The sequence below is a fragment of the Rana temporaria genome, chromosome 6 (genome assembly GCF_905171775.1).
Source record: "Rana temporaria chromosome 6, aRanTem1.1, whole genome shotgun sequence".
Taxonomy (NCBI): domain Eukaryota; kingdom Metazoa; phylum Chordata; class Amphibia; order Anura; family Ranidae; genus Rana; species Rana temporaria.
Window position 1 is genome coordinate 98,078,527 of NC_053494.1, and position 24,381 is coordinate 98,102,907.

Below are 24,381 nucleotides of genomic sequence, written 5' to 3' on the forward strand. Positions count from 1 at the left end.
CATGAATAATCGTTTTTTTTTTGTTTTTTTTAATCAAGATCTCCTTTTTTTTATTTTTGGCTTTTAATATTTTCTGGTGATCTACATATATATATTTTTTTTGTAAAGTTATCACAACAACATTATCTTGATATTTATTTATTTTTCCCCTGAAGGAGGTCGGTGTCCTTTGTTAATTACACATTGTATTTATGAATGTTATGGCTACTCACCAGAAAAGCACATAGGCAAGTATTTAACTTAAATCAAATATCCATTTATTCTGGTTAAACAAAATAAAGAGGAAGGGCAACAATTGAAAAATTAGCTAAATATATGCAGACTTTGGACCCCAAAGGCAGACATGAATTGGATGGACAATAAAATTAATAATCTGAGGAGTCCCTCTAATTGGGATCACAGTCTGGTCCCCAAATCCCAGAAATCGGGAGCAGCAGCAGATGTCATACATGTCCCCAAGCTGTGGTACTCCAACAACAAACTGTGTTTTCTGGCAGAGCAGCTTGAAGCCAGTGAATCACTTTTCACTGGTCCCTGCAGCGTGAGGAGGATTTTTTTAATTCTTTCATTTGGGATAAAAACATCTAGTTCCCAACAATAATTCTAGGCCAATAAATATGTTGTAAACTACTATACCTCGCTAAATATGTGGAGATCCAGCTCTTCAAGCTCAGGTTGCTCCTAGTCACCCTCTGCAGGGGTGGAGGGAAGGGTGGAAGTAACGTTGGAGGGAAGACTCGAAAGTGATTCCCTGCCTTCTATCTGGTTATCCAGAAATCGCAGGTGTTTGAAGTACTACAGCTTGGGCACATGTACCTGGTCTGCTGCTGCTCCTGATCTCTGTGAAGCGTGGACCTCTTTGTACCGCTTGTAGCTATTCCTCAGATTATTCATTTTATTTTTCATCATAGAGTAATCTGCCTCTGGGATCCAGGTCTTCATATATTCAGCTAATTCAACAATTGTTGCCCTTCGTACCACACTGTTGTGGTATAAAGTGTTCTTGACCTCCCATAGGTTTCGAGAGTTCTCAATATTTATCGATGAAAGCAAGAAGTATGTCAGGTTGCCTTAATTTGTCCATTTTTTTTCTGCAAGATAATCCAAAACACATAAACACTAGGTCAGCCTAAATTGTCCTAATCTTATCCCAGATTTTGTTTGCCCAGGGTCCAAACAACATTAAAGACGGCCCTGCCTTTATATCATCAATCAGTATAGGCCACTGATAGCCCCAGTTTCATTTTTACCTTTGTTTCAGTTGTTCGGCACTTCCGTACGTCCTTACTCCGCGCACCCAACATAGTCACGTCGTCCTCATTATATACCCTGCGAATGCGTGAAACTCCGCTTGCGTCGCCAGCCCATGACGGTCTTTTTCCTATATTCCCCGCCCTTTCTCGTGGTGACACAGGTGCGTGGTATACCCCGGACCGACGAGGAAAGCCCGGAGGCGGGAACGTCCCGATCCAGGCCCAACCGATACAAGGCAACTAATGTCATTCGATGAGATGGTGGACATACTGCGGAGGAAAGATTACGATGGCGATCATGGGCCATACAACACCTCTAATCTGAGGAAGGCACAAATAATGGACAAAGTGGCGAGGAGTCTTTACCATAAATTTGGGGGCCAGGATATCCAAGGAGCAGCTCCGTAAAAGGTGGTCTGACCTTTAACTGAGGGAGCCGGAGAAGTATAGGAAGCTCAAGAAAATGCTGGACAAAAGTAAGTATTTTTCATATGTTATTCCTAATTGTATTCTTATTCTTGCATGTTTTTTTCCCATGTGCTTGGATTGCCTGGTTTTACTTTTGAAAATTGGAACTTTCAGGTTAGTGGACAAAGTTTTTTTTTTTTTTTTATCGTTCATAGTAAACATCGTTCGTCAAAAATACGATGTTTTCCGCAGATCCAGGTAAACCACATGTGGTCATGCCTATTTGTCAACTTTTACAAACATTGTTGTCTAGATGATGTGTTTGTAACTAGAATGTGAAATGCAAACTTGATTCAGTGTAAGGCTGGGTTCACACTACTACACTACTTTCATCCTACTTTGCTCTGTGTTCAATGTTTCCCTATGAGAGCGTCTTGTAGCGTCCTACACAAGTCGGTCCGACTTTGAAAATGCTCCCTGTACTACTTTTGGTCCTACATTGATCCTACTTCAGGCCCATTGAATATCATTGAAGTCGGACCAAAGTAGTATCCTGTTCATGAAAGTAGGATGGATGTAGGACCAATGTAGCAGAGCAAAGTAGGATGAAAAGTAGTGTAGTAGTGTGAACCCAGCCTAAAGGAGAGGATACTCAGCAGCTGGTTACACATCTGTACTCAGGAGCACCTGTGTGGCCCACCAGAACAACCTTTTTAGGGTGTCCCACACAGGTGCGACAGTGGATACTTTGAGCTGCCTCCATGTGTGACAAAAAAGGTCAGTATTCCAGCTTTGTGAAAATCCCCAAATCTTGTGTTCATTTTGGAACTGTGCCAAAACAGACAATTGTACCCCACTTCCAAGCAATGTTTGCAATTTCTGCCCTCAAATATCTGTGTGCTGGGTATACCTTTTTTGTTTCATTTTCATAGGGGATAGAAGACTGGGAGGACACCAATCAGAGGAGGCTAGGAAGCACAGACCACAGAAAGAAAAGAGGGAACCCCAACCTCAGCATGTGGAGGAAGGAGAGGTGGAGGAAGCAGAGGTGGAGATTATCACCACAACAGGTCAGTGTCTGTCACCACAGCTTCACGTAAAGAGATGTAGGCCTTCATATTTATAATACCGTTTTTTTTTTTTTGTTTTTTTTTTTCTTAGGGGATAAACATGGTGGTGTTGCAGAAAATACTACTCCTTTCTCAAGTGCTAGTGCACAAATCTTGATACAAGCAATAATGGAATGTTGTAGTAGTAAACTGGACATTATGAGGAATAGGATGAATGTGATTGAACAAAAATTTTAAAACATCATTGACATTTTGGGGGCGAATAGTAGACTGAACCCTTGGTTTTATGGTTTATTTTAGCTACAATATGTCGCAGGATCGATAAAAAACGCTCATCGCTGCCATTAAAAATATTAAGAAAAATGCCATAAAACTATCCCCTATTTTGTAAACGCTATAACTTTTGCGCAAACCAATCAATAAACGCTTGTTGCGATTTTTTTTATGAAAAATATGTAGACGAATACGTATTGGCCTAAACTGAGGAAAATTTATTTTTTTTTTATATATATTTTTGGGGGATATTTATTATAGCAAAAAGTAAAAAAATATAATTTTTTTTCAAAATTGTCGCTCTATTTTTGTTTATAGCGCAAAAACTAAAAAACGCAGAGGTGATCAAATACCACCAAAAGAAAGCTCTATTTGTGGGAACGCCAATTTTGTTTAGGAGCCACGTCGCACGACCGCGCAATTGTCAGTTAAAGCGGCGCAGTGCCGAATCGCAAAAAGTGGCCTGGTCTTTGACCAGCAATATGGTTCGGGGGTTAAGTAGTTAAACGATGCAATAATTTGCAGAATGTGCCATCTCTATTACGAACGCTAGTTTTACCAGAACGAGCGCTCCCGTCTCCTAATTCAGTCTGAGCATGCGTGGATTTTTGACCGATGGACTTCCATTGGTTTTTTTATCCATAGGAAAAATTTAAAATATGTTCTATATTTTTTCACTTATGGAAAAAAAAACAATGGGGTCCACACACGATCGGTTTGTCCGATGAAAACAGTCTGTTTTCATCAGACAAACCGATCGTGTGTACAGGGCTTAAGTGTTAGTAAAGAAAAAGTTTAGGACACCAAGTGATGCGGCCATGTGGATGCGGACGTGACGTGTGTGAGGGTGGGAGGTGCCGGAGCGCTCCCTGGCTCGCTGTAGCGTGTGGCGGCGGGACCCGAAGATTCGATCATCCCAGCCTCGGAATCGGAGAGATGTCAGCGTGAGAGGCTGACTCCCCCCCGACGGCTGAGACGGAGACTCAACGGCCAAAAGGACGGACGCCGCGGAGCTGCGGGATCTCCCAACCCCAACCCGGAGCTGGATGCTGACCGAGGACATGCCGAGAGCAACCGCGAAAAGGAGGAAGCAGCGCTGCAGGGAAGGAGAACTGCGCGGCGGCAGCAGGCGGATTTGAATATACCGGGTCGGGTGAGACGCTCAGTGAGCCGAGCTGGGTCGGGCGCTGTCCCGCTGCACCCCCCCCCCCTGGTTTCATCCCCCCCCCCTCCTATCTTGTATGCCCAACCTGGGAGTCAAATGCTTAGCCCAGCTGATACAAAAAGGATCAGTGCAAGAAGCCTTCCTTTTGTTTTTCTGACTGGAGTATCTGGAAGTATCTGGAAGCTATAAAAAAAAAGGGGGAGCAGAGTTATCCACATAAACAGGGGTGTCTTTGCAACCCCCCCCCCCCCCACAGCATATAAGTGGCATAATATTCTGATTGCTAAATGCGGGCATAAATGAGTCGACCAGCCCAAATGAAATTTATAGCTCCACATATGGAGACAAATAACAAGGCGGGACTGTAATCACTAGAACATAGCGGGCCGAACTGAGTGCAGGAGGCAAACCTGTATGTGTAGTAGGAGACCCCTTATTGTGGAGAGTAAAACTCAGGCATAGAACATGCCCCATAAACATCCTCAACTATAGCATATAAGGAGATCTATGTGTACATATGGACTATATCTAGCTGCAGAGTTTTTTACGGGGTTCAACAGTGGGGAGAGTTCAATTGAAGTGAACAGGAGGAGAACGACTATAAATTGAAATTAATATATACCATCAGCTCGGTGCAGGGAGAAGTAAAAGTGGAATATCTGAGAGCTATATACTTGGAATAACTTATGATTAACTCATTATTCCATTGGTAGTGACTCCCATGCACTGCTGTCCGCCTTAGATATAGTAAGACTCTGGCCCAATGTTCTAACTGAACAGAATTTTATGGAGCATCTCTGCCGGTTCTGACGGGCCTGTAGAGATAAACAGGGGGATAGATTGGAGCTGGATCTCAACTATAATTCCCCCCCCCCCCCATTTGAGAACACCCCCTACCGAGAACTGATTAAGCGGATTTAACGGTATCTTAGTGTCCTGGATATTGTTGTAATGACTTTTGGAGGAAAGACCCCTACTGCTGAATAGTGGCCATAGAGGCACTATAATTTTGGATATCGCAGCTACAAAATCCTTCAAAATCCTTACGTCTGCATTACTTCAGGAACATACACGATAAACAGGGCTGACGTAATACAGGAAACATCCTCGGTAAAACACAGAAGGTATTCCCCAGTAAAATGACAATCAGGCCGTACTAGGAGAACTCAATCTAAAAGAAGTAAACAGGCTTTTTAACCCGAGGGGTGAGAGAAAGGAAGAAAAGGAAAAAAAAAAAAGGGAAAGGAGACAGGGTCACCTGGAACAACGGACTGATCGGGCGTAAAGGGGGGCCCTTTAGATTGCTGCCCTATCTTTTTACTTTTCCCCGTGGCCCCTTTTATTCTTTTTTTTTCGTTTCAAACTGGGGAAGAGAATCAGACCCACAAATAAAATGAATAGATCAACGAGAGGGGGTACTACAAAACCAATTAAGAACACTTCAGGGAATAGCTCCATACAACAATACATGACTCAAGAAGGGAATAGTAAAAGCCCAGGTCTTGCAAAAAAATCTGAAAAAAAAAAGATTGATACAAAAAAGGGTACAGGAACAGGTAGCGTTGAGAGCTCTAGAGGTGAAACGACACTTGAAAGTGAGCAAGAGCAATATAATGTAGGGGAGTCAGATCAAGATACACACCCCCCCACGAAGGCAGAGATGAATGCCATGCTGATGAGGATGGAAAATGCCATGGAAAACATCATCAAGACAGAAATTAACAAGGTAAGAGCAGACCTAGGTGGGCTCCGCGACAGAGTGGTCGAGACGGAAAGGAGAATAGAGGAGCAGGACCAGGAAATAAACTCCTTGAAAAAGCAAGTAAAAGCCCTGACTGAAAATCAGAGATTAGCGGCATATAGGATGGAGGATCAGGAGAATCGTAATAGACGACAGAATCTCAGAATTAGAGGGGTTGTAGAAGAAAAAGATGAAGACCTCAGGGACATTACGAACACTCTATTGAACCCCTTGTTAGTAAGATCAGTAGAATCCAAGCCCCTTAAGATTGAGAGAGTACATCGGGTGGGAAACCCCCAACAGATAGGAAAATATGGCCCAAGGGATGTGATTGTACGTTTTAAGAACTATGTGGATAAAGAGGAAATCTGGAGAAGCCTCAGGGGAAAACCTCCCTTGAGATATAGAGACATTGAGCTACAAGTTTTCTCTGATCTGTCTAAAGAAACATTGGCCAGGAGAAGGCATTTGAAACCCCTATTGGAGCTCATGAGGGCACAAAATGTAAGGTATCAGTGGGGGTTTCCGGCGTGCCTCATTGGCATCAAAGGAGGTAAAACAGCACGACTCAGACACCCGGAGGAATTGAATGAATTTTGCTCCAAAATGGACTTAACGACACCAGAGCTCCCAGAATGGGTAGATTAGTTGGGCTCTGTACGACCCGAGGTTGGGGTTCGGGGTGGGGAGGGGGGGGGGGGGGGGGGGGGGGGGAGTCGGGGGAGTGCCCCGAGCACCACCACGAATGAGGAGTCAAGGATGAGGGCGAAAAATCCCCCATCAGAGGCTCCCAGGCCAAGTGTGGGCCGGGGGTGGGGAGGGTGGGAGGGGGGGCTGGGGCGCTGGGGGGGGAGGGGGGTAAAAGGGAGGGGGTAGGGAGACCATCTGACCGACTTCACAAGAAAATATTCCAAACACTTAAAAAAAAAAAAAAAAAAAAAAAACATATATGACAGATGTCAAGTTTCTCTCATATAATGTAAAGGGACTAAATTCCCATATTAAAAGGCACAAAATTCTTTGTGAATTAACACAGCATAAAACAGATATTGCCTATCTTCAAGAGACCCATATTACCTTGGAATCCAATATAAAGCTCTACTCAACAGAATATCCGATATGGTATTATGGGGATACAATTTCATCGCGATCCCGGGGGGTTGCTATTGGATTCGCTCGTAGAATCCGATTCACATTGGTGGATAGACAAACAGACCCGGAGGGGAGATTTCTGTTCCTGAAAATAAAACTTGGAGGAGAGATCTATACCCTAGCTAATGTATACGCCCCCAATGTAAACTCGGTTAAATATATTAGTAAAATCATGAGAAAACTAAAAGAATTTGAAGAGGGCCATGTAGTTATGATGGGAGATTTCAATTTCTGTATGAGTCCAAGCCTCGATAGTACGTCCTGTGCACAGGGGACAAATCGTGAGCAACTAAAAATACTGATAAAACAAATGACACAAAATCAAATGGTGGATGTATGGCGGATCCTCAATCCGAGGGCCCGCGACTACACGTTTTTCTCACCTGTGCATGGGACGTACTCGAGGATCGACTATGTCCTCGTCGACCACAGACTTCTGGACAGTGTGATAGAAGCAAGGTGTGAGATCATGACGTTATCAGACCACGCCCCTATAACCTTAAAAATAAAAACTTCTATACAAAAAGACACACCACCAGAATGGAGATTGGATGAGAGTCTGTTGGGGGACGAGGGGGTAGTGGAGAGGATACAGAAAGAGTTGGAATGTTATTTTCAGGAGAACGACAAGGAGGGTATCTCAAGAGCATCCCTTTGGGAGGCCCATAAAGCGTATATAAGGGGAATCTTTATTGTAGAAGGGGCAAGGAAAAACAAAATAAGAACGAGTAAATTAAAAACATTAAGGGAGGAGATATATCGGCTAGAACAGGAGCATAAATCACAGGGGCAAAAGAGGGAAATATTTCATAAGCTGAGTATAAGAAGGGATGAATATAGAGCTCTGGTGGAACAAGAAACTAAGAAATATATAGACCGGACAGAGAGAGAAAGATATGTCTGGGGAAACAAACCTAGTAAAAATTTGGCCAGAATGGTAAGAAAAAAGAAAACTAGGAATTTTATAGAAAAAATCAGAGACAGGAATGGTGACTTAGTACATGCGACAAATAAAATAGCAGAAGTATTCCGGGGCTACTATGAAGAACTTTACGATATCCAACAAAAGATCAGGTGCCCACGCGAAAAAATGGATAAGAGTAGGGAAATACTACAGCTAGCCAATCTCCCAAAATTAGAAGAAGAGGAGGTAGAAGAGATGGAAGGTCCAATAACGGAACAGGAAATAAGGGAGGCCTTAAAAAACACTCCTAAGGGGAAAAGTCCCGGGCCAGATGGCTTTACATCTGCCTACCTACAAAAGTTCAGCACCATCTTAATCCCCAGACTCTGCCAATACTTTAATGGTCTTGGAACTGACTATGAAATGAGTAGAGAGGCTTTAACAGCAACGATTACAGTGATCAAAAAAGAGGGAAAGGATAATACGACTTGCTCGGGTTATCGACCGATCTCACTTCTGAACGCAGATACGAAACTGTATGCAAAAATTTTAGCGGAAAGAATGAAGGGAGCGATGACAGCCATCGTCCACCCAGACCAGGTAGGTTTTATACCTGGGAGGGAGGGAAAAGACAATGGTGTGAGGGCGCTCCTTCTCCTTGAGCAGATCAAAGAAAGTGGGACCCCCGGTCTATTCCTGTCGGTCGATGCTGAGAAAGCTTTCGACAGGGTAGACTGGGGATTCCTGATACAAACCCTAGAATCCATAGGAATAGGTCCAGGGATGATAAGGAGAATCAAAACCCTATATTTCCACCCGTGTGCAAGGATCAAAATTAACGGATCCTTATCCGCTCCTTTTGAGATGAAAAATGGGACTAGGCAAGGATGCCCCCTATCCCCCCTCCTCTTTGTCCTATCATTGGAACCCCTCCTGGCAATGGTCCGACAAAACCCAGAAATCTATGGGGTAGAAGTAGGTGAAGACGAGCATAAACTGTCGGCCTTTGCAGATGATTTATTATTTTACATAAGCAGCCCAAGAGTCACTCTCCCGAAGTTAATAGATACCTTAAAACAATATGGCGAGGTCTCAAACTTTAAAATGAATACAACAAAAACGGAGATTTTGAATATTAATATCCACAAAGATGAAGAACTATATTTGCGGAAGAAATACAATTTCTCCTGGCAAAGAGAGATAAAGTATTTGGGTATAAAAATGGCAAATACTTTGAAAAAAATATATAGAATAAACTTCATCCCCCTTCTCGACGAGATTAAAAGAGAAATTAAAACTATATACAATAGACCAATATCGTGGTTTGGGAGGATAAATGTGGTAAAAATGGTACTTATCCCCAAAATTTTGTATAAATTCCAAATGGTCCCAATTTATTTGCCCCCGTCATATATCAAAATAATTAACTCCCTTCTAATGAAATACATATGGAACAATAAAAAACACAGAGTCTCTGCCCAAACTCTAAAACGAACTAAGAAAAAAGGCGGCCTGGCTGTACCTGACATTAGATTATACTATAACGCTTCGGTCCTCACACGGGTCATAGAATGGGCTAAAGAGTCACAGGATAAAAGGTGGATAAGTATTGAATGCACTTTAGCGAGGGCACAGTTAGGGAGATTAATCTGGAACCCCCCACATTGTAGAACCCTACACACGTCAACACACGCAATTACACATAACGCTTTAAGGATATGGGATCGATTACACAAACAATTAAAAACTAAATTCAACTCACCCCTTATAGATTTGAAAGAAAACGAATATTTTGCACCTGGGACTAAAGAGGTAGGTGGTAAGTGGATTAAAAATAGAACACAGTTAAAAGACATAACACTAGAGGGCAAAATTATGGCCCTACACGAAATCAGGATTGAAATGGAGGCACTCAGCGAGTGGAGATACCTTCAGTTGGTGTCATTCGTTAAGTGCCTCCCACACCCATTAAGGTCACGAGAGGAGTACACTATACTGGAACAGATGTGCAGTACCGAAAGCTCAAAAGGAAATATCTCCAAAGTATATAAATATTTGCAGAAAATAGACGAGTCGGATACGCTAAACTACATACAGAAATGGGAGGGAGACCTAGGAGTTCCAAGGGGGAAGACGACAATAGGGAGAATCCTTAATTTGACTCATACTTCGGCGGTTGATGTAAAAACCGCCGAGATGAACTTCAAGTGTCTGACAGGATGGTACACTACCCCAGATAAAATGGCCAAATTCGGAGTAGGGGAGTCAGAGGAATGTTGGAGAGGATGTGAGGCAAGAGGAACGATGGCCCACCTGTGGTGGGACTGCGTAAAAATCAAAACGTTCTGGGGAAAAGTTTTGGCCTTGATAAAGGAGATAACTAAAAAAGAATTGGAAAATAACCCTTGGATAGTCCTCTTTCACGGGGGAGAAACGCCAGTGAACGAATATAGGGGATCACTAATTCCGCATTTGTTGAACTCCGCGAAACGATTGATACCCCTAAAATGGAGAAACCCGGTAAGCCCGCAAATATGGGAGTGGTTTGACTCTGTAGAGGGTACTTATAGGAGGGAGAAAGTAAAATACGGTGTCGAAAAGAAACAGGCAGGAAATAAGGATATTTGGGAAACATGGATTGATTTCAAAAAGTCTCGGAAATACGCAGAAAATATGAGAGAGGAATAAGAATGCAGCATTATAGGAAATCAAAATACTAGGTGGAGTCGGGAGATGGTCCGGGAGGGGTGGGAAGGGTAGTGGGGGGGGGGGGGGGGGGGGAGGGAAGGGACTAGGATGGGGTGCTGCACCACGTTATCACGTAATGATAGCATGTTGGACCGAGTATATATGAGGAACGCCTTAGCCCGTTTAAATTGTTAAAGGGCTGAAAGAAACTATGTTTATAATAAATAAAAAAAAAAATAAATAAATAAAAAAAAATATTAAGCAATATGCAAATAGCAGAATAACAAATATAGAATCAAGCAAAAAAATAAAATAAAATAAAATAAACCACCACAAATGATGCTATACCTGAAATAGAGACGGAATTATGAATAAAATCATGAGCAGGTCTCTTGCTGTGGTTATGTCTGACGTGGAAAAAAAAAAAAAAAAGAAAAAAAAAAAAAAAGAAAAAAAAAAAAAAGGACACCAAGTGAACCATTGCTACTAGAAAATGACAGTCAACCAAGGAAAACACACAACGTCAATAATTCTTGTGCCACAGACAGGCCCCTGACCGCTAAGCTAACTGAGAATAGATAACACAGCATAAAAACCCCCGTTAGCTAGAGTCAAACAATGCCACTTATCTGGGGAGAATAACTGGTGAAGTGCCTGTTGGTACTTTCGGTTCACTCATGTTACAACAAATGGCGCAGCGGGAGAAGAAGAGGTCTTTAATGGGTTTCGGTCTCACAGACACTGCTGCATGGAGCTTTAAACCGGAGGCACTAGCATGTACCCAATCAATCCCATCTGTGTTCCAGTGGCTTGCACTGTATAGCAGCAATGCCCACCTACAAGCAGTGCTCAAACGCCGCCACTGCGGCCCATCAAACGCCACCAGTGTGCATCCTCCGCCCGGTACTTACCTGTCTCGGGTCACGGCGCTGTCCTCCACGCTCAGAGTCCTCAATGTCTTCTCCCGTCCTCTGCTATGATTGGACGCCTGATAGGCATCCAATCACAGCACCTGCACTTCAGCTAATCAGGTGACAGGTAACCAGACCCGATCACCTGATTGGCTGAGAGGCGGGTCAGTGTTTATTAAAGCGAATAAATCACTTTCCTAACAGTAAACAGCAAAAGCACAGCATTGCGAATAGGACACCCATTAGAGCCTACAGCTCTAATCAGGTGCTTCCAAAAACACCCCCGCTGCTGTAATTCAAGCTCCCAACAAGGACACCTGAATAGGGGGCGGCAGCGCAACCATAGATAGATTTATGCATTGCATGAATCTATCTGTGGTGATAGAGGGGTGACAGGAGAGAGGGGGCGGCGCTCCTGCGCCCTTTATGGATGCACCGCCACTGCCTAGAAGTCCAGGCCCTACCCAGAATGGATGCCATTCAACCATGGATCTAAAACTGCAAGCCAGCAATGCTCCCGCAATAAAACAGTTGGCCCAGGAAGAAAATAAAAAAACTAAAAAAAAATGGGGCATTCCATGGGATGAGGGTAAACTTTCAAGCAGTACAGGCACTTCGAGCACCAAAGAAGGGAAGGGTCCTCGAAGCATCCCCTACCTGTCAGAGAAGACGCTGGGAGGTCAGGCATCTTACACTACACTACAAAAAAAAAAAAGGGGAAGGTAAGAGGAGTGCAGACAACCCAGGAAAGCATCTGCATGGGATGAATACTATACTGTTGCAGAGCAGTCCTCCCACCATGTCAGAGGGAACACTAGAACAGATCCCTTTTAAAGTGGAAGTAAACCCAGCCATTAAACCGTTTAAAAAAACGGTTACATTTCCGTCACATGTCGGGAATGTAACTGTCGCATTGGTTGTGCTCACAACCAAACTGTCAAACTATCCAATGGCTGGTGTCATAACTTATCACATGTGCAGCATAATGGCAGTTGTAGATTAAACAGAGGCTAAGATGATAGATTCCTTGGCTGAAAACAATTGGAGGGTTTACTTCCACTTTAAAGAAGTCATTCTGCAGTGTTTCCTGGGAATTGTGGGAGGAGCTACACTCTCAGGTGCTGTCCCAAAACACAATTTGGAAAAGTGTGCTTTCATAAGTATTTATGAATTGATCTAATGCTCTGTGAAGATTAGACAAGAGTCACAATGTGTAACACTGAGTTGCCAGAAAAAGCATTTCTACACAACACTCAACTGGTTGCAATAAACAATGTCACTACCTTTCCTTTTATAAGAGCTTATATTATTTAGTAATGCGACAATCTGCATAGTCATTTACAAGGCAAACTCAAAGCACACTTAAAACCTAGGAAGATTTAGGGTAGTGGAATAGTACAATCTAAACAGATTTTATCTGATACAAAAGGATTTTTGGAGCCAAAAGATTATCCCCAACTCCATTTCCAAAGAAGGACAGGTGAGAGCTGAACAAGTATCCAAGGACAATACAAGTTTAAAATATAGTGTAGGAGAGGCAATTCATAATAAAATGGGACAAGAAGTAAAACATCAATTGTGAAACGCAACAAACACATACACACTTACAGTGTCAATACGTTTCCTCTTAGTGGCGGCTAGCAGCCTTCTGTTCTCATAATGTCACAGGCAAAGTGGGTTCATGTGACAGTACAAGAATAGAATCATAGAAAGCCAAGTTCTTCAAGTCAGTCTAACAGGGATAGCATCAGATATGCTTGTAATGTATATCAAAATCCACTGCAGGTATTATCTCCAGTCAAGGACAGAAACAAATATATATTAGAGCCTTGTGTTGTTTTTGATTCTGCATTTAAAGCGGATCTCCACTCTAAAGTGGAGTCCCGCTGATCGGCACTCTCCCCCCCTCCGGTGTCACATTTGACACCTTTCAGGGGGGAGGGGGGTGCAGATACCTGTCTACAGACAGGTATCTGCACCCACTTCCGGCCCTACGATACGGGCAAAGGACGGGTTTTTTCTCCGCTTCCCGTCCGTCCCCCGTTGTATGCTGGGAACACTCGGCTCCCAGCACACAGCGGGAGCCAATCGGCGGGCGCAGCGCGACTCGCGCATGCGCCGTAGGGAACCGGGCAGTGAAGCCGGAGCGCTTCACTTCCTGGTTCCCTCACCGTGGATGGAGGGGGGAGCAGCAGGGTGACGAGCGATCGGCTCGTCATCTGCTGCGATCACCGCTGGACTCCAGGACAGGTAAGTGTCCTTATATTAAAAGTCAGCAGCTGCAGTATTTGTAGCTGCTGGCTTTTAATATATTTTTTTAGTGGCACATCCGCTTTAAAGCAGTTCATAATTACTGTAAAGCAAACCTGTATCCAGTTTGTTGGGGGAAAAAACACACAGGCACATACACACGGAGCCATCTGTTTACAGGCTTATGTAGACTAACAAATAAATGTGTTATGTGACCAATACTTGTAACAATAGGATCTATTGATACTTTTAAATTTTGCATGACTTGATTTCGATTTTTTCCCCTCATTTTGGGCTCATGCACACAGATGGTTTGGCTCATACAGCATGACAATCCAAATTTTGGGGGGTTAGGCTCCATTCACACTAATGCGTTTTTTGATGCATTTTGCAGAAATGCATGCAATTTTTTTTTAACATGGGTTCCTATGGAACACGTTCACATCAATGCCTTTTTGTGCCTCTGTGTTTTTGGAAAGGGTCGGGGACTTTTATTTCCGCAAAATGCAGCGTTTTGCATGTAATAGACTTCAATGGACCCGCATCCAAAATGCAAGCACCACGTTTTTACCGCAATTTGCTTTTTTGTGTAACACTGTATATAGCTGGTAGTTTAGGACAGGGTTTGACAAATTTGCTTGGAATCTAGGAGCCAGCTGAAAAAGTTAGGAGCCAGTAAACGCACCCCGTCCCGACGAGCTTGCGCGCAGAAGCGAACACATACGTGAGCAGCGCCCGCATATGTAAACGGTGTTCAAACCACACATGTGAGGTATCGCCGCGATTGGTAGAGCGAGAACAATAATTCTAGCCCTAGACCTCCTCTGTAACTCAAAACATGCAACCTGTAGATTTTTTTTAAACGTCGCCTATGAAGATTTTAAAGGGTAAAAGTTTGTCGGCATTCCACGAGCGGACGCAATTTTGAAGCGTGACATGTTGGGTATGAATTTACTCAGCATAACATTATCTTTCAGAATATAAAAAAAAAAAATGGGGATAACTTTACTGTTGTCTTATTTTTTAATTAAAAAAAAGTGTAATTTTTTCCCAAAAAAGTGCGCTTGTAAGACCGTTGCGCAAATACGGCGTGACAGAAAGTATTGCAACGATCGCCATTTTATTCTCTAGGGTGTTAGGATAAAAAAATATATATAATGTTTGGGGGTTCTAATTAGAGGGAAGACGATGGCAGTGAAAATAGTGAAAAATTACATTAGAATTGCTGTTTAACTTTGAATGCTTAACTTGTAATACCAACGGCCACCACCAGATGGCGCCAGCTCACACAAGGAAGAGCTGGGGACTTCATAAGGCCGCAAAGCCGCGGCCTCAATTATCGGACATCACGGGCCCCCCGCGATCGAGCAGCAGGGGAGGTGGGGGCCTCCCCCTTTTCCGCCGCGATCCTGGGGAAAAGGCGCTCCGCGGACTAGGCCGAAACCGCGGCCTCACCTAAAACATCCTGCCCGCAGCGATCCTGGGGAAAGGCCTTTTCCCAGGATTGCGGCGAGCTGCGGGCAGGATGTTTTAGGCGAGGCAGCGGCTTCGGCCTAGTCCGCGGAGCGCCGGTCCTATGAAACAAAATGTTTTATTTTTTTTGTTGCCCACCTTCCAAGGAAAGCCGCCAGGACGCTATTTCTAGTCGCCATGGCGACCTGGCGACTGGGATTTGTCGAGCCCTGGTTTAGGAGAATGCTGTGAAGTCGGCCGCCGCGTTCTTAACAGCCGATGAGTCAGCTTCCCCGCTAAATGTAAAAATAAAAAATTGCCGGCTAAGAAAATAAATTAATGAACACAGCATGGGGTCACCCCCAGGTCCTTGGCTCTAGTATGGATTCAGAGGGCCCCCCCAAATAAAATTAAAAAAATGGTGTGGGGTCCCCCCCAAAATCCAGACCCTTATCCGAGCATGCAGCCCAGAAGGTCAGGAGAGGGAGGGGATGAGCGAGCGCCCCCACCCCCCCCCCCCAAACCATACAAGGCCACATGCCCTCAACATGTTGATGGGGACAAGGGCCTCTTCCCGACATCACTTGCCTGGTGGTTGTCAGGGTCTGCGGGTGTGGGGGCTTATAGGAATCAGATCCCACCCCCCCATGTGAATGGGTATCAGGCACCCCTAACCATTCACCAAAAAAAAAAAAAAAAAATGTAGTTTGACAATAGACAATTTTTGACGAGTCCTAAATTAAAAATGTCTTCTTTCCCGCTTCCAGTCTACTGTCTCCAGTCTTCTTCCTCCGCCGCCGCTCCTGTCGATGACCCTCCTCCGATGCTGCGTCCCACTGATCTGTCCACACCGATGTGTCAAGCATTTCTTAGATAACTGTGGGGTGTGGCCATCAGATCACATAATCCAGAGGCCCCGCCCCCCAATTCATCACAGACCCATCATGCCCCGGCGGTGACGTCACAAGGGGGCGGGACCTCTGGATTACATGGACATCGGCGTGGACAGATCAGCGGGACATAGCATCGGAGGAGGGCCGGCGGCGTAATCGATGGCGGAGGAAGAACACTGGATGAAAAAAAGACAGGAGAAAGAAGACCAGGAGAAGACTGGAAGAAGAAAGAAACAGAGAAGAAGACAAGGACTTGTCAAAAACGGTCTGTCTTTTATCACACTACATTACTTTTTTTTGGTGAATGGATACGGTGTACCTGATACCCATTCACATGGGGGGGCTTGGATCTGGGGGCCCCCCCTTGTGAAAGGGGGCTTCCAGATTCCGATAAACCCCCCACAGTCCACCGACAACCACCGGGCCAGGGTTATCAGAAGAGGTCCTTATCCCCCATCAACATGGGGGCAAGGTGCTTTGGGGTGGGGGGCACAGAGCACCCACCCTCTTATGTTGAGGGCATGCAGTATGGTTCAGGATGGGGGGGGAGATTGTCCGTCCCCTCCCTTTCCTGACCTGCATCCTCGGGTATGGTATGGATTTTTGGGGGCCCCACGCCATTTTGTTTTTGGTACATTCAGCTGTCGGTGGGGAAGCCCGCTGACAGCTGATGACTCATCAGTTGTTAAGGACACAACGGCCGGCTTCCTAGCCCCCTCCTTAGCAACCAACTATATACAGTGTAAAGAAATAAAAAACACAAATGCGGCAAAAATTGCGGTAAAATCACGTGTCCAAAAAATGCAGCAAGCACTGCAAAAAACGCTCAAAGGCAATATGCATAAATGTAAATCAAGCCTAAGGGAGGCACGCGTGCAGCTAGTTTATTCATATTCATCAGGACAGGGATGTCCCAAAATACTGAATATGAAGCAAGGGCAACATGGCAAATGGTCCCAAAATTAAGGTTCTTTTTAAAGGCAGCATCTACAAATACTGTAGCTGCTGACTTTTACTATTAGGGTACTTGCCTATCCAGGCACTCACTGGTGTCCTCACCCAAGCAGATTCTTGAAACTCGGCTCTCGGGTACTGCTGCCACCATTTTGGCTAAGGGTAACAAGCAGTAAAACCTTGCAGCTTCACAGCTGGTTTCCTACTGCGAATGCGCAAATCGCGCTGCTCTTACTCAATGGGCCAGCTGCGGGGGGGGAAGGAGGAGGCCAAATTTCCTGCTCACTTTGCCAGGGCAAACTGAGCCAGGAGTAAAAATGGGTACCTGTCAAAACCTTACAAACTTAAACTACCGATGCCTGACTTCAGGAAAACACCTGATAGCACCAACTACATCCAAGGTATGCAGAACTTTGCTCCCTGACACACACACACACACACACACACACACACACACATTTTGCCTTTCATGACTATTTTAACCACTTGACCTCTGGCAAGGTCTTACTCCCTTCGTAATGTTGCGCGGTCATGCAATACTGTACTTAAATTAAATTTGTATCTTTGTTTTTCACACAAATAGGGCTTTCTTTTGGTGGTATTTAACCGCGTGCCGACCGCCTATTTACGTAGACAGAATGGCACGGGCAGGCAGATTGGCGTACAGGTCCGTCCCTTTAAATCTGCTGCCCAGCGGGCGTGCGCGCACAGCTGTGGGAGCGTGCCCGCCGTGTGCCTCACGAGTGCGGCCACGGGTCCCGGGAACTCGATGTTCCCGGGGTTTCCCGCGATTATGGTTGGCAGGGGCAGAACAGGGGAATGCCTTTGTAAACATTCTGCCTAGAGACACTGTCACTGATGACCGTTCCCCGGGAACGGTCATCAGTGACATGTCATGTGTAGCCACGCCCCCTAACAGTAAGAATCACTTCCTAGGGAACACTTAACCACTAGGTGGCGCTGCAGGGGTTAACCCCTTCACTGTCATTTTCACAGTAATCAGTGCATTTTTATATCACTGATCGCTGTAAAAATGACAATGGTCCCAAAATGGTTTTAAAAGTGTCCGATGTGTCCGCCATAATGTCGCAGTACCGATAAAAATCGCTGATCGCCGCCATTACTAGTAAAAAAAAAAAAAGAAAACAAATCATAAATCTATCCCCTATTTTGTAGGCGCTATAACTTTTGCGCAAACCAATCAATATACACTTATTGCGATTTTGTTTAACAAAAATATGTAGAAGAATACGTATCAGCCTAAACTGAGGAAAAAAAATATTTTAAAAAATTGGGATATTATTATAACAAGTAAAAAATAGTGTTTTTTTTTTCCTCAAAATTTTCTTTTTTTGTTTATAGCGCAAAAAATAAAAATCGCAGAGATGATCAAATACCACCAAAAGAAAGCTCTATTTGTGGGATAAAAATAAAATTTGGGTACAGTGTTGTATGACCGCGCAATTGTCATTCAAAATGCGTCAGCGATGAAAGCTGGTCTGGGCACGAAGGGGGTTTAAGTGCCCAGTAATGAAGTGGTTAAAAAAAACAAGACTTTACAACCCCTTTAAAACTGTTATTTTTTAATGTCAGTAAAAACTTGGCTGTGCCAGTAAATTTTGGGTGTCGTGTCCATAAATGTCATTCTGAAAGGTTGGCAACACGGATTCAGGGCAGCTCCCCACACCTCTGTGAAAACGCATCAAGTGGCTGCAATAGGATCAATAATAAGATGACTATATCCTCGTGCCACTAAAGTCTCTCATATGCCATCTCACTTGCATCGTCTAAGTTCCTGGTACAGATACAGAATGTACACCATGTGTAAAATGTTAGAATAAGTGATCCTACCACAATGTGTGGTCTCTCACCGTCAGTAATGGCAATATAGCATGATACTTTACAGTGAAGCAGGACATCAGTGAGTTGAATGTTTCAGCAATGTAGTAAAGCGCTATTTTCTGCACGGTAATGGCTTACCTGACTACTGCAAGTACCATTCATACACTGACAGCGCAGCAACCTAACGACCAGTCAAGCTGAGAGCGCTAAAAAGCCATACAGAATAGACCTTCAACCAGCTTCCAAAGAGCAGTACAAGCAGCGGGTGACGTCACACGACGTAAGCACGTAACGTCGGTTAATAACCGGCGGGAGTTTTGGGTGTTAAGATGAATGAAGCAGCTTGGTGCTCGGTGATATTTTTCCTTGTGTTAGTCATTGCAGGCTCTGTGTAGCAACGTTAGAGCACCGAACACGGCGGTGGTATGGTGTTTGGCGTTTCTATGGTGCAATTTGAAACTGACGTATTTCCTGTCATCCTACTGATCAGAGATGCTCTCTGCTGCCACTAGTGTTTTATTGGAGAGTTACCGTATGTGTCTCTGTGTTCTCTATATAAAGTGTGTGTGAAGTTGGTCTCCAAAGCTGATTCTTTCTCTCCCTCTACTGGTAGACTTAGGTAGTGCGTATGTTTTGTTTAGGAATTAGGCAGCTAACTGAATATGGAGTATTGTAAACCTAGATATTCCAACGATGACCTTCTTGTTAACTCTTCTTGTTAACTCTTCTTTTGAAGATCTAACAATTGGATCTAATCACTTAACATACCGTGATTCAGCCATGTTCCATCGCCTATGCATTATTTGTCACTTTTCTAAAGTGTATTGCCCATATATTAGAAATAGTAAGCCTGGTATGTATGTTTAGTAACCACTTTTTCTATTGGTCAGGTACCTTTTTGACTAATAATTGAGCTGATGAAAACCTGCATTATCATCCAGTTTTCTCTTTTCGACCATGGACGGACACAGCCTTCTCAAGTCTTGACATATGGGTTATGTTCCTGTTCATAGGAGAGGACTAGGCAGAACATGTTAGATATTTAGCCACTTCATTACCCAGCCATCGTCAAATGACGTCCACAGATGGGATCTCCCATCCTGGGTGGACGTCATATGAGGTCCTCGGCTTTTCGCCGCTACTGCGGGCCCCGCAGAGCGGCAATCGGGGATCTGTTGTGTCCCTAGGGACACAGCCGTTCCCCGATGGGGGTAATGAAGTAGCAGCAGAGCTTCCCGTGCAGCTGATCGGCTCTCATATGCAGAGCTGCAGCAGCAGTGTGCACGGAGCGTGCGTCGATCGGGGATCCGGTATGTCCCTCGGGATTAGGGTTTCCACCTCATCCCTTTAAAACCGAACACATATGTGGCTAATTAAGGTGGTAATTAGACTAATTTGGTGCCTTACCTGCATTAAATTAGCCTCAGAACCTGTGTAATTCATATTTGTTCGGTTTTAAAGGGATGAGGTGGCAACCCTACTCGGGATACACCGGATCCCCGATGGGGGATGATTCCAGTATAACTTACCGGTTTGATAATGCAGAGCTGTGCAGCGGCGTGCACGGTGCCCGTGCGCGCTGATCGGGGCTGAGACTTTTCCCTTGGATACAGCCCAGCCCCGATCAGGGTAAAGAGCCAAATAAATTGTCTCTTTACCACGTGACCGGCTGTGTCTAATCACAGCCGGTCACTAAATGTAAACAAACCTCTGTGTAACCTCTGTTGCTGAGTTCTCCTCTTCACACACCGATCCAGTATGAGGAGGCTATCAGCAAGTGAGTTACACACTACATGTACTACTGTGCCCAGATTTCCTCCCTAAAAAAAGAGTACCTGTCATCAGGAGTACCTGTCACCTTAGTACCCGCCACCAGTCCATCAGGAGTACCCGTCACCTCACCAGAGTACCCGCTACCAGTCCATCAGGAGTACCTTTCCATCAGAGTACCTGTCCATCACAGTACCCGCCACCTCACCAGAGTACCCGCCACCAGAGTACATACAGCCACTATGTCCAGAAAGGTGTACACCCCAAAAGAAGCATACCAAATACTCAGTCTGACCGATGAGAGCAACGGGGAGCTCTCACCGCTCAGTTCTGATTCCGGTTCGGAATATGAGCCCCCCGAAGGCAGCACATCAGGATCCGAATTAGAGGAGGACGCAGTCCGTCCAAAAAGAAGATGGTCTGAACACCAGGCAGCTACCAGCAGTGCCAACGGCGGTAGACCCCAGGAGGAGAGGCCCAGTACAAGTGCTGCTAGACCCCAGGAGGAGAGGCCCAGTACAAGCGCTGCTAGACCCCAGGAGGAAAGGCCCAGTGCAAGTGCACGCCAAAGAGTTAGGGCCCAAACCCAGCTTCCAGGTGGCTTGGCAAACCCATTGTGGCTGCCTTCTACCTCAGGGTCAGACACGATCCCCCCTTTAACAGCACAGCTAGGTGTGCAGATCAACACTGCAGGTTTTTCCAAAAAAAAAAAATTTTATGAACCGGACGAATTGTTTCAAGGCATCGTGGACCAAACCAATCTTTTTGCCCAACAATTTATTGAAAACAACCCCAGCTCCAGCTATGCCCGCCCTTTTGAATGGAGACCCCTAACAGTGGTGGAGCTTAGATTATTTTTAGGCCTAACGCTTAACATGTTTACAAAAAAAATGAAATGCATAGGTATTGGTCGACCAAACCCATCCACCATATGCCAATTTTTTCATCGGCCATGTCCAGGTCCCGATACGAAATTATAATGCGGTTCCTGCATTTCTGTGACAACTCACAGTGTCAGCAGACTACATGAGCGCCATTTTCTGGACCATATTCCACCATCAGGATCCGGAAGACGACGCCAAAAAAAAATGTTGGGTGTGCACCAGAAGAAGAATTAGGAATGAGACCAGCTATCATTGTCCCGACTGTCCCTCCCAACCTGCCCTTTGCATCGGAGAATGCTATAAGCGATATCACACTCTAAAACTATTAGCCCATATTTCTAATACTGCCATTTTCCCGTTTTCAATTTGTCCTGAATATTTCCCTGCCTCAACCAACCATATCATTGTCTTCCATGCAAACTGACCCTGGCCTGTTTGTTGACTATGCCTCTGCCTACCGTCTGCATTGTTTATCTGCCATGTTTCTGCCTTTCACATGAACTGACCCTGGACTGTATCGACTATGCCTCTGCCTACCGTTTATTTCTGCCTTTTACCTGTACTGACCTCGGCCTTTTGACCATGTTTTTGCCTGCCCCTTGGACTGATCTCTTACCCTGTTACACAGGGGTCTCACATATGTGAGGGGCTCCAGAATAGTGTTCTGAGTTTTTGGTTTTCTGTCTTCCCAGAGCAGGGTCTGGTTGTCCGGAGGCTTCAAAGCGATTTGGGTGGGAGAAGCCTCTACCTCTGTCCCCATTCTTTTGTAAGGAACATGGACACATGTACTGCAGTCACTAAAGATTTAGTAAAGCTCATGAAAGAACTATCATCTGAAGCTAACTATGATGAAGTTAAGGCAAGAAAGAGAATAAACAAGCTTTTTATGAGAGACTATGCTAGGTCCTTAGGAGGAACCACAATCACAAGTAGGACTTCTTCCGCTAGAAGAAGTGCCAGTAACATGATAAGCGCTAAAAACCATAGTAAAAACTACTAAAGAGGTAATCACATAAACAGTGGGTGTGTGAAAACAAAACACAATGCGTGGTAAAGAGTGACTATTAGGTCACAAGTGGATCCTGAAAAACAATAAAGATAAAGAAAATGTCCCAAAATGATAACATTTATGGATTGTCCTTTTAAAAGGTTGGTGTCCAAATCTTCCCTGGATTTTCTGGTGTAATGTGACTCTGTGTATTGTAATACAATCCATGCCCAGTCTCCCAGAACTCTCACCTTACTGCTGCTAAATAGTGCATGTAGCATGGGTGTAAGCGTCTCCAGGAATGAGAAATGTGCTGCCCAGTCCTCTCCTGTATGCCAGCCTCTTGTGTTAACCACTTAAGCCCCGGACCTTTAGGCAGCTAAATGCCCAGGCCAGGTTTTGCAATTCGGCACTGCGTCGCTTTACCAGACAATTGCGCGGTCGTGCGACGTGGCTCCCAAACAAAATTGGCGTCCTTTTTTCCCCACAAATAGAGCTTTCTTTTGGTGGTATTTGATCACCTCTGCGGTTTTTATTTTTTGCGCTATAAACAAAAATAGAGCGACAATTTTGAAAAAAATTCAATATTTTTTACTTTTTGCTATAATAAATATCCCCCCAAAACATATATACAAAATATTTTTTTCCTCAGTTTAGGCCGATACGTATTCTTCTACCTATTTTTGGTAAAAAAATCGCAATAAGCGTTTATCGATTGGTTTGCGCAAAATTTATAGCGTTTACAAAATAGGGGATAGTTTTATTGCATTTTTATAAAAAATTTTTTTTTTACTACTAATGGCGGCGATCAGCGATTTTTTTCGTGACTGCGACATTATGGCGGACACTTCGGACAATTTTGACACATTTTTGGGACCATTGTCATTTTCACAGAAAAAAATGCATTTAAATTGCATTGTTTATTGTGAAAATGACAGTTGCAGTTTGGGAGTTAACCACAGGTGGCGCTGTAGAAGTTAGTGTACACCTAGTGTGTGTTTACAACTGTAGGGGGGTGTGGCTGTAGGACTGACGTCATCGATTGTGTCTCCCCTATAAAGGGGATGACACGATCGATGCAGCACCATAGTGAAGCACGGGGAAGAGATGTATTGTATACAACACTCTATACGAAAATGATCCATATCTATGTCGATACATTTCATTTCAATGCCGACTCAAGAATAAGGCAACTTGTGAAAAATACAATAAAGGGAATGATATTAATATTAAAATATACCAATTATATAAAGGGGGTATATGATAGCGATATCTATATTACCCCATATGGTGAATCCAAATGTGTATATATGTGTAAATAAACTATACTATGCTCACTATTCCAATTAGGATTGATAGTAAATAATTTATAACTCAATGTATATAATACAAAGGCTATAAAATATTGGTTTAAAACAAATAAAAACAAGTATATATTAAAAATAAATATATACAACATTTTTTTTTTGTATAGGGAAACCCCATTGAATGGTGGGAAATTATTTCTCATGGAGTGGGCCATTCCAAGACAAAAAAGAAAAATACAATATTTTATAGCCTTTGTATTATATACATTGAGTTATAAATTATTTACTATCATTCCTAATTGGAATCGTGAGCATAGTATAGTTTATTTTCACATATATACACATTTGGATTCACCATATGGGGTAATATAGATATCACTATCATACACCCCTTTATATCATTGGTATATTTTAATATTAATATCATTCCCTTTATTGTATTTTTCACAAGTTGCCTTATCCTGGAGTCGGCATTG

The 24,381-nt window shown here is 44.0% G+C and overlaps 1 protein-coding gene across 3 annotated transcripts in view; it reads right to left on the minus strand.

The window, feature by feature from the left end:
- Positions 1-19,415, minus strand: part of DHRS7B (dehydrogenase/reductase 7B) — a 100,153-nt gene extending 80,738 nt beyond the window's left edge. The window contains exon 1 of one of the 3 annotated variants that reach the window (XM_040357047.1): positions 19,095-19,415. In XM_040357047.1, coding sequence (XP_040212981.1) covers positions 19,095-19,114 — 20 coding nt within the window. In that variant the 5' untranslated portion in view covers positions 19,115-19,415. Of the gene's footprint in view, positions 1-13,173; positions 13,229-19,094 lie in introns of those variants that run through there. The other 2 variants (XM_040357045.1, XM_040357046.1) reach the window with 2 other exon arrangements.
- Between the last annotated feature and the right edge of the window lie 4,966 nt (positions 19,416-24,381).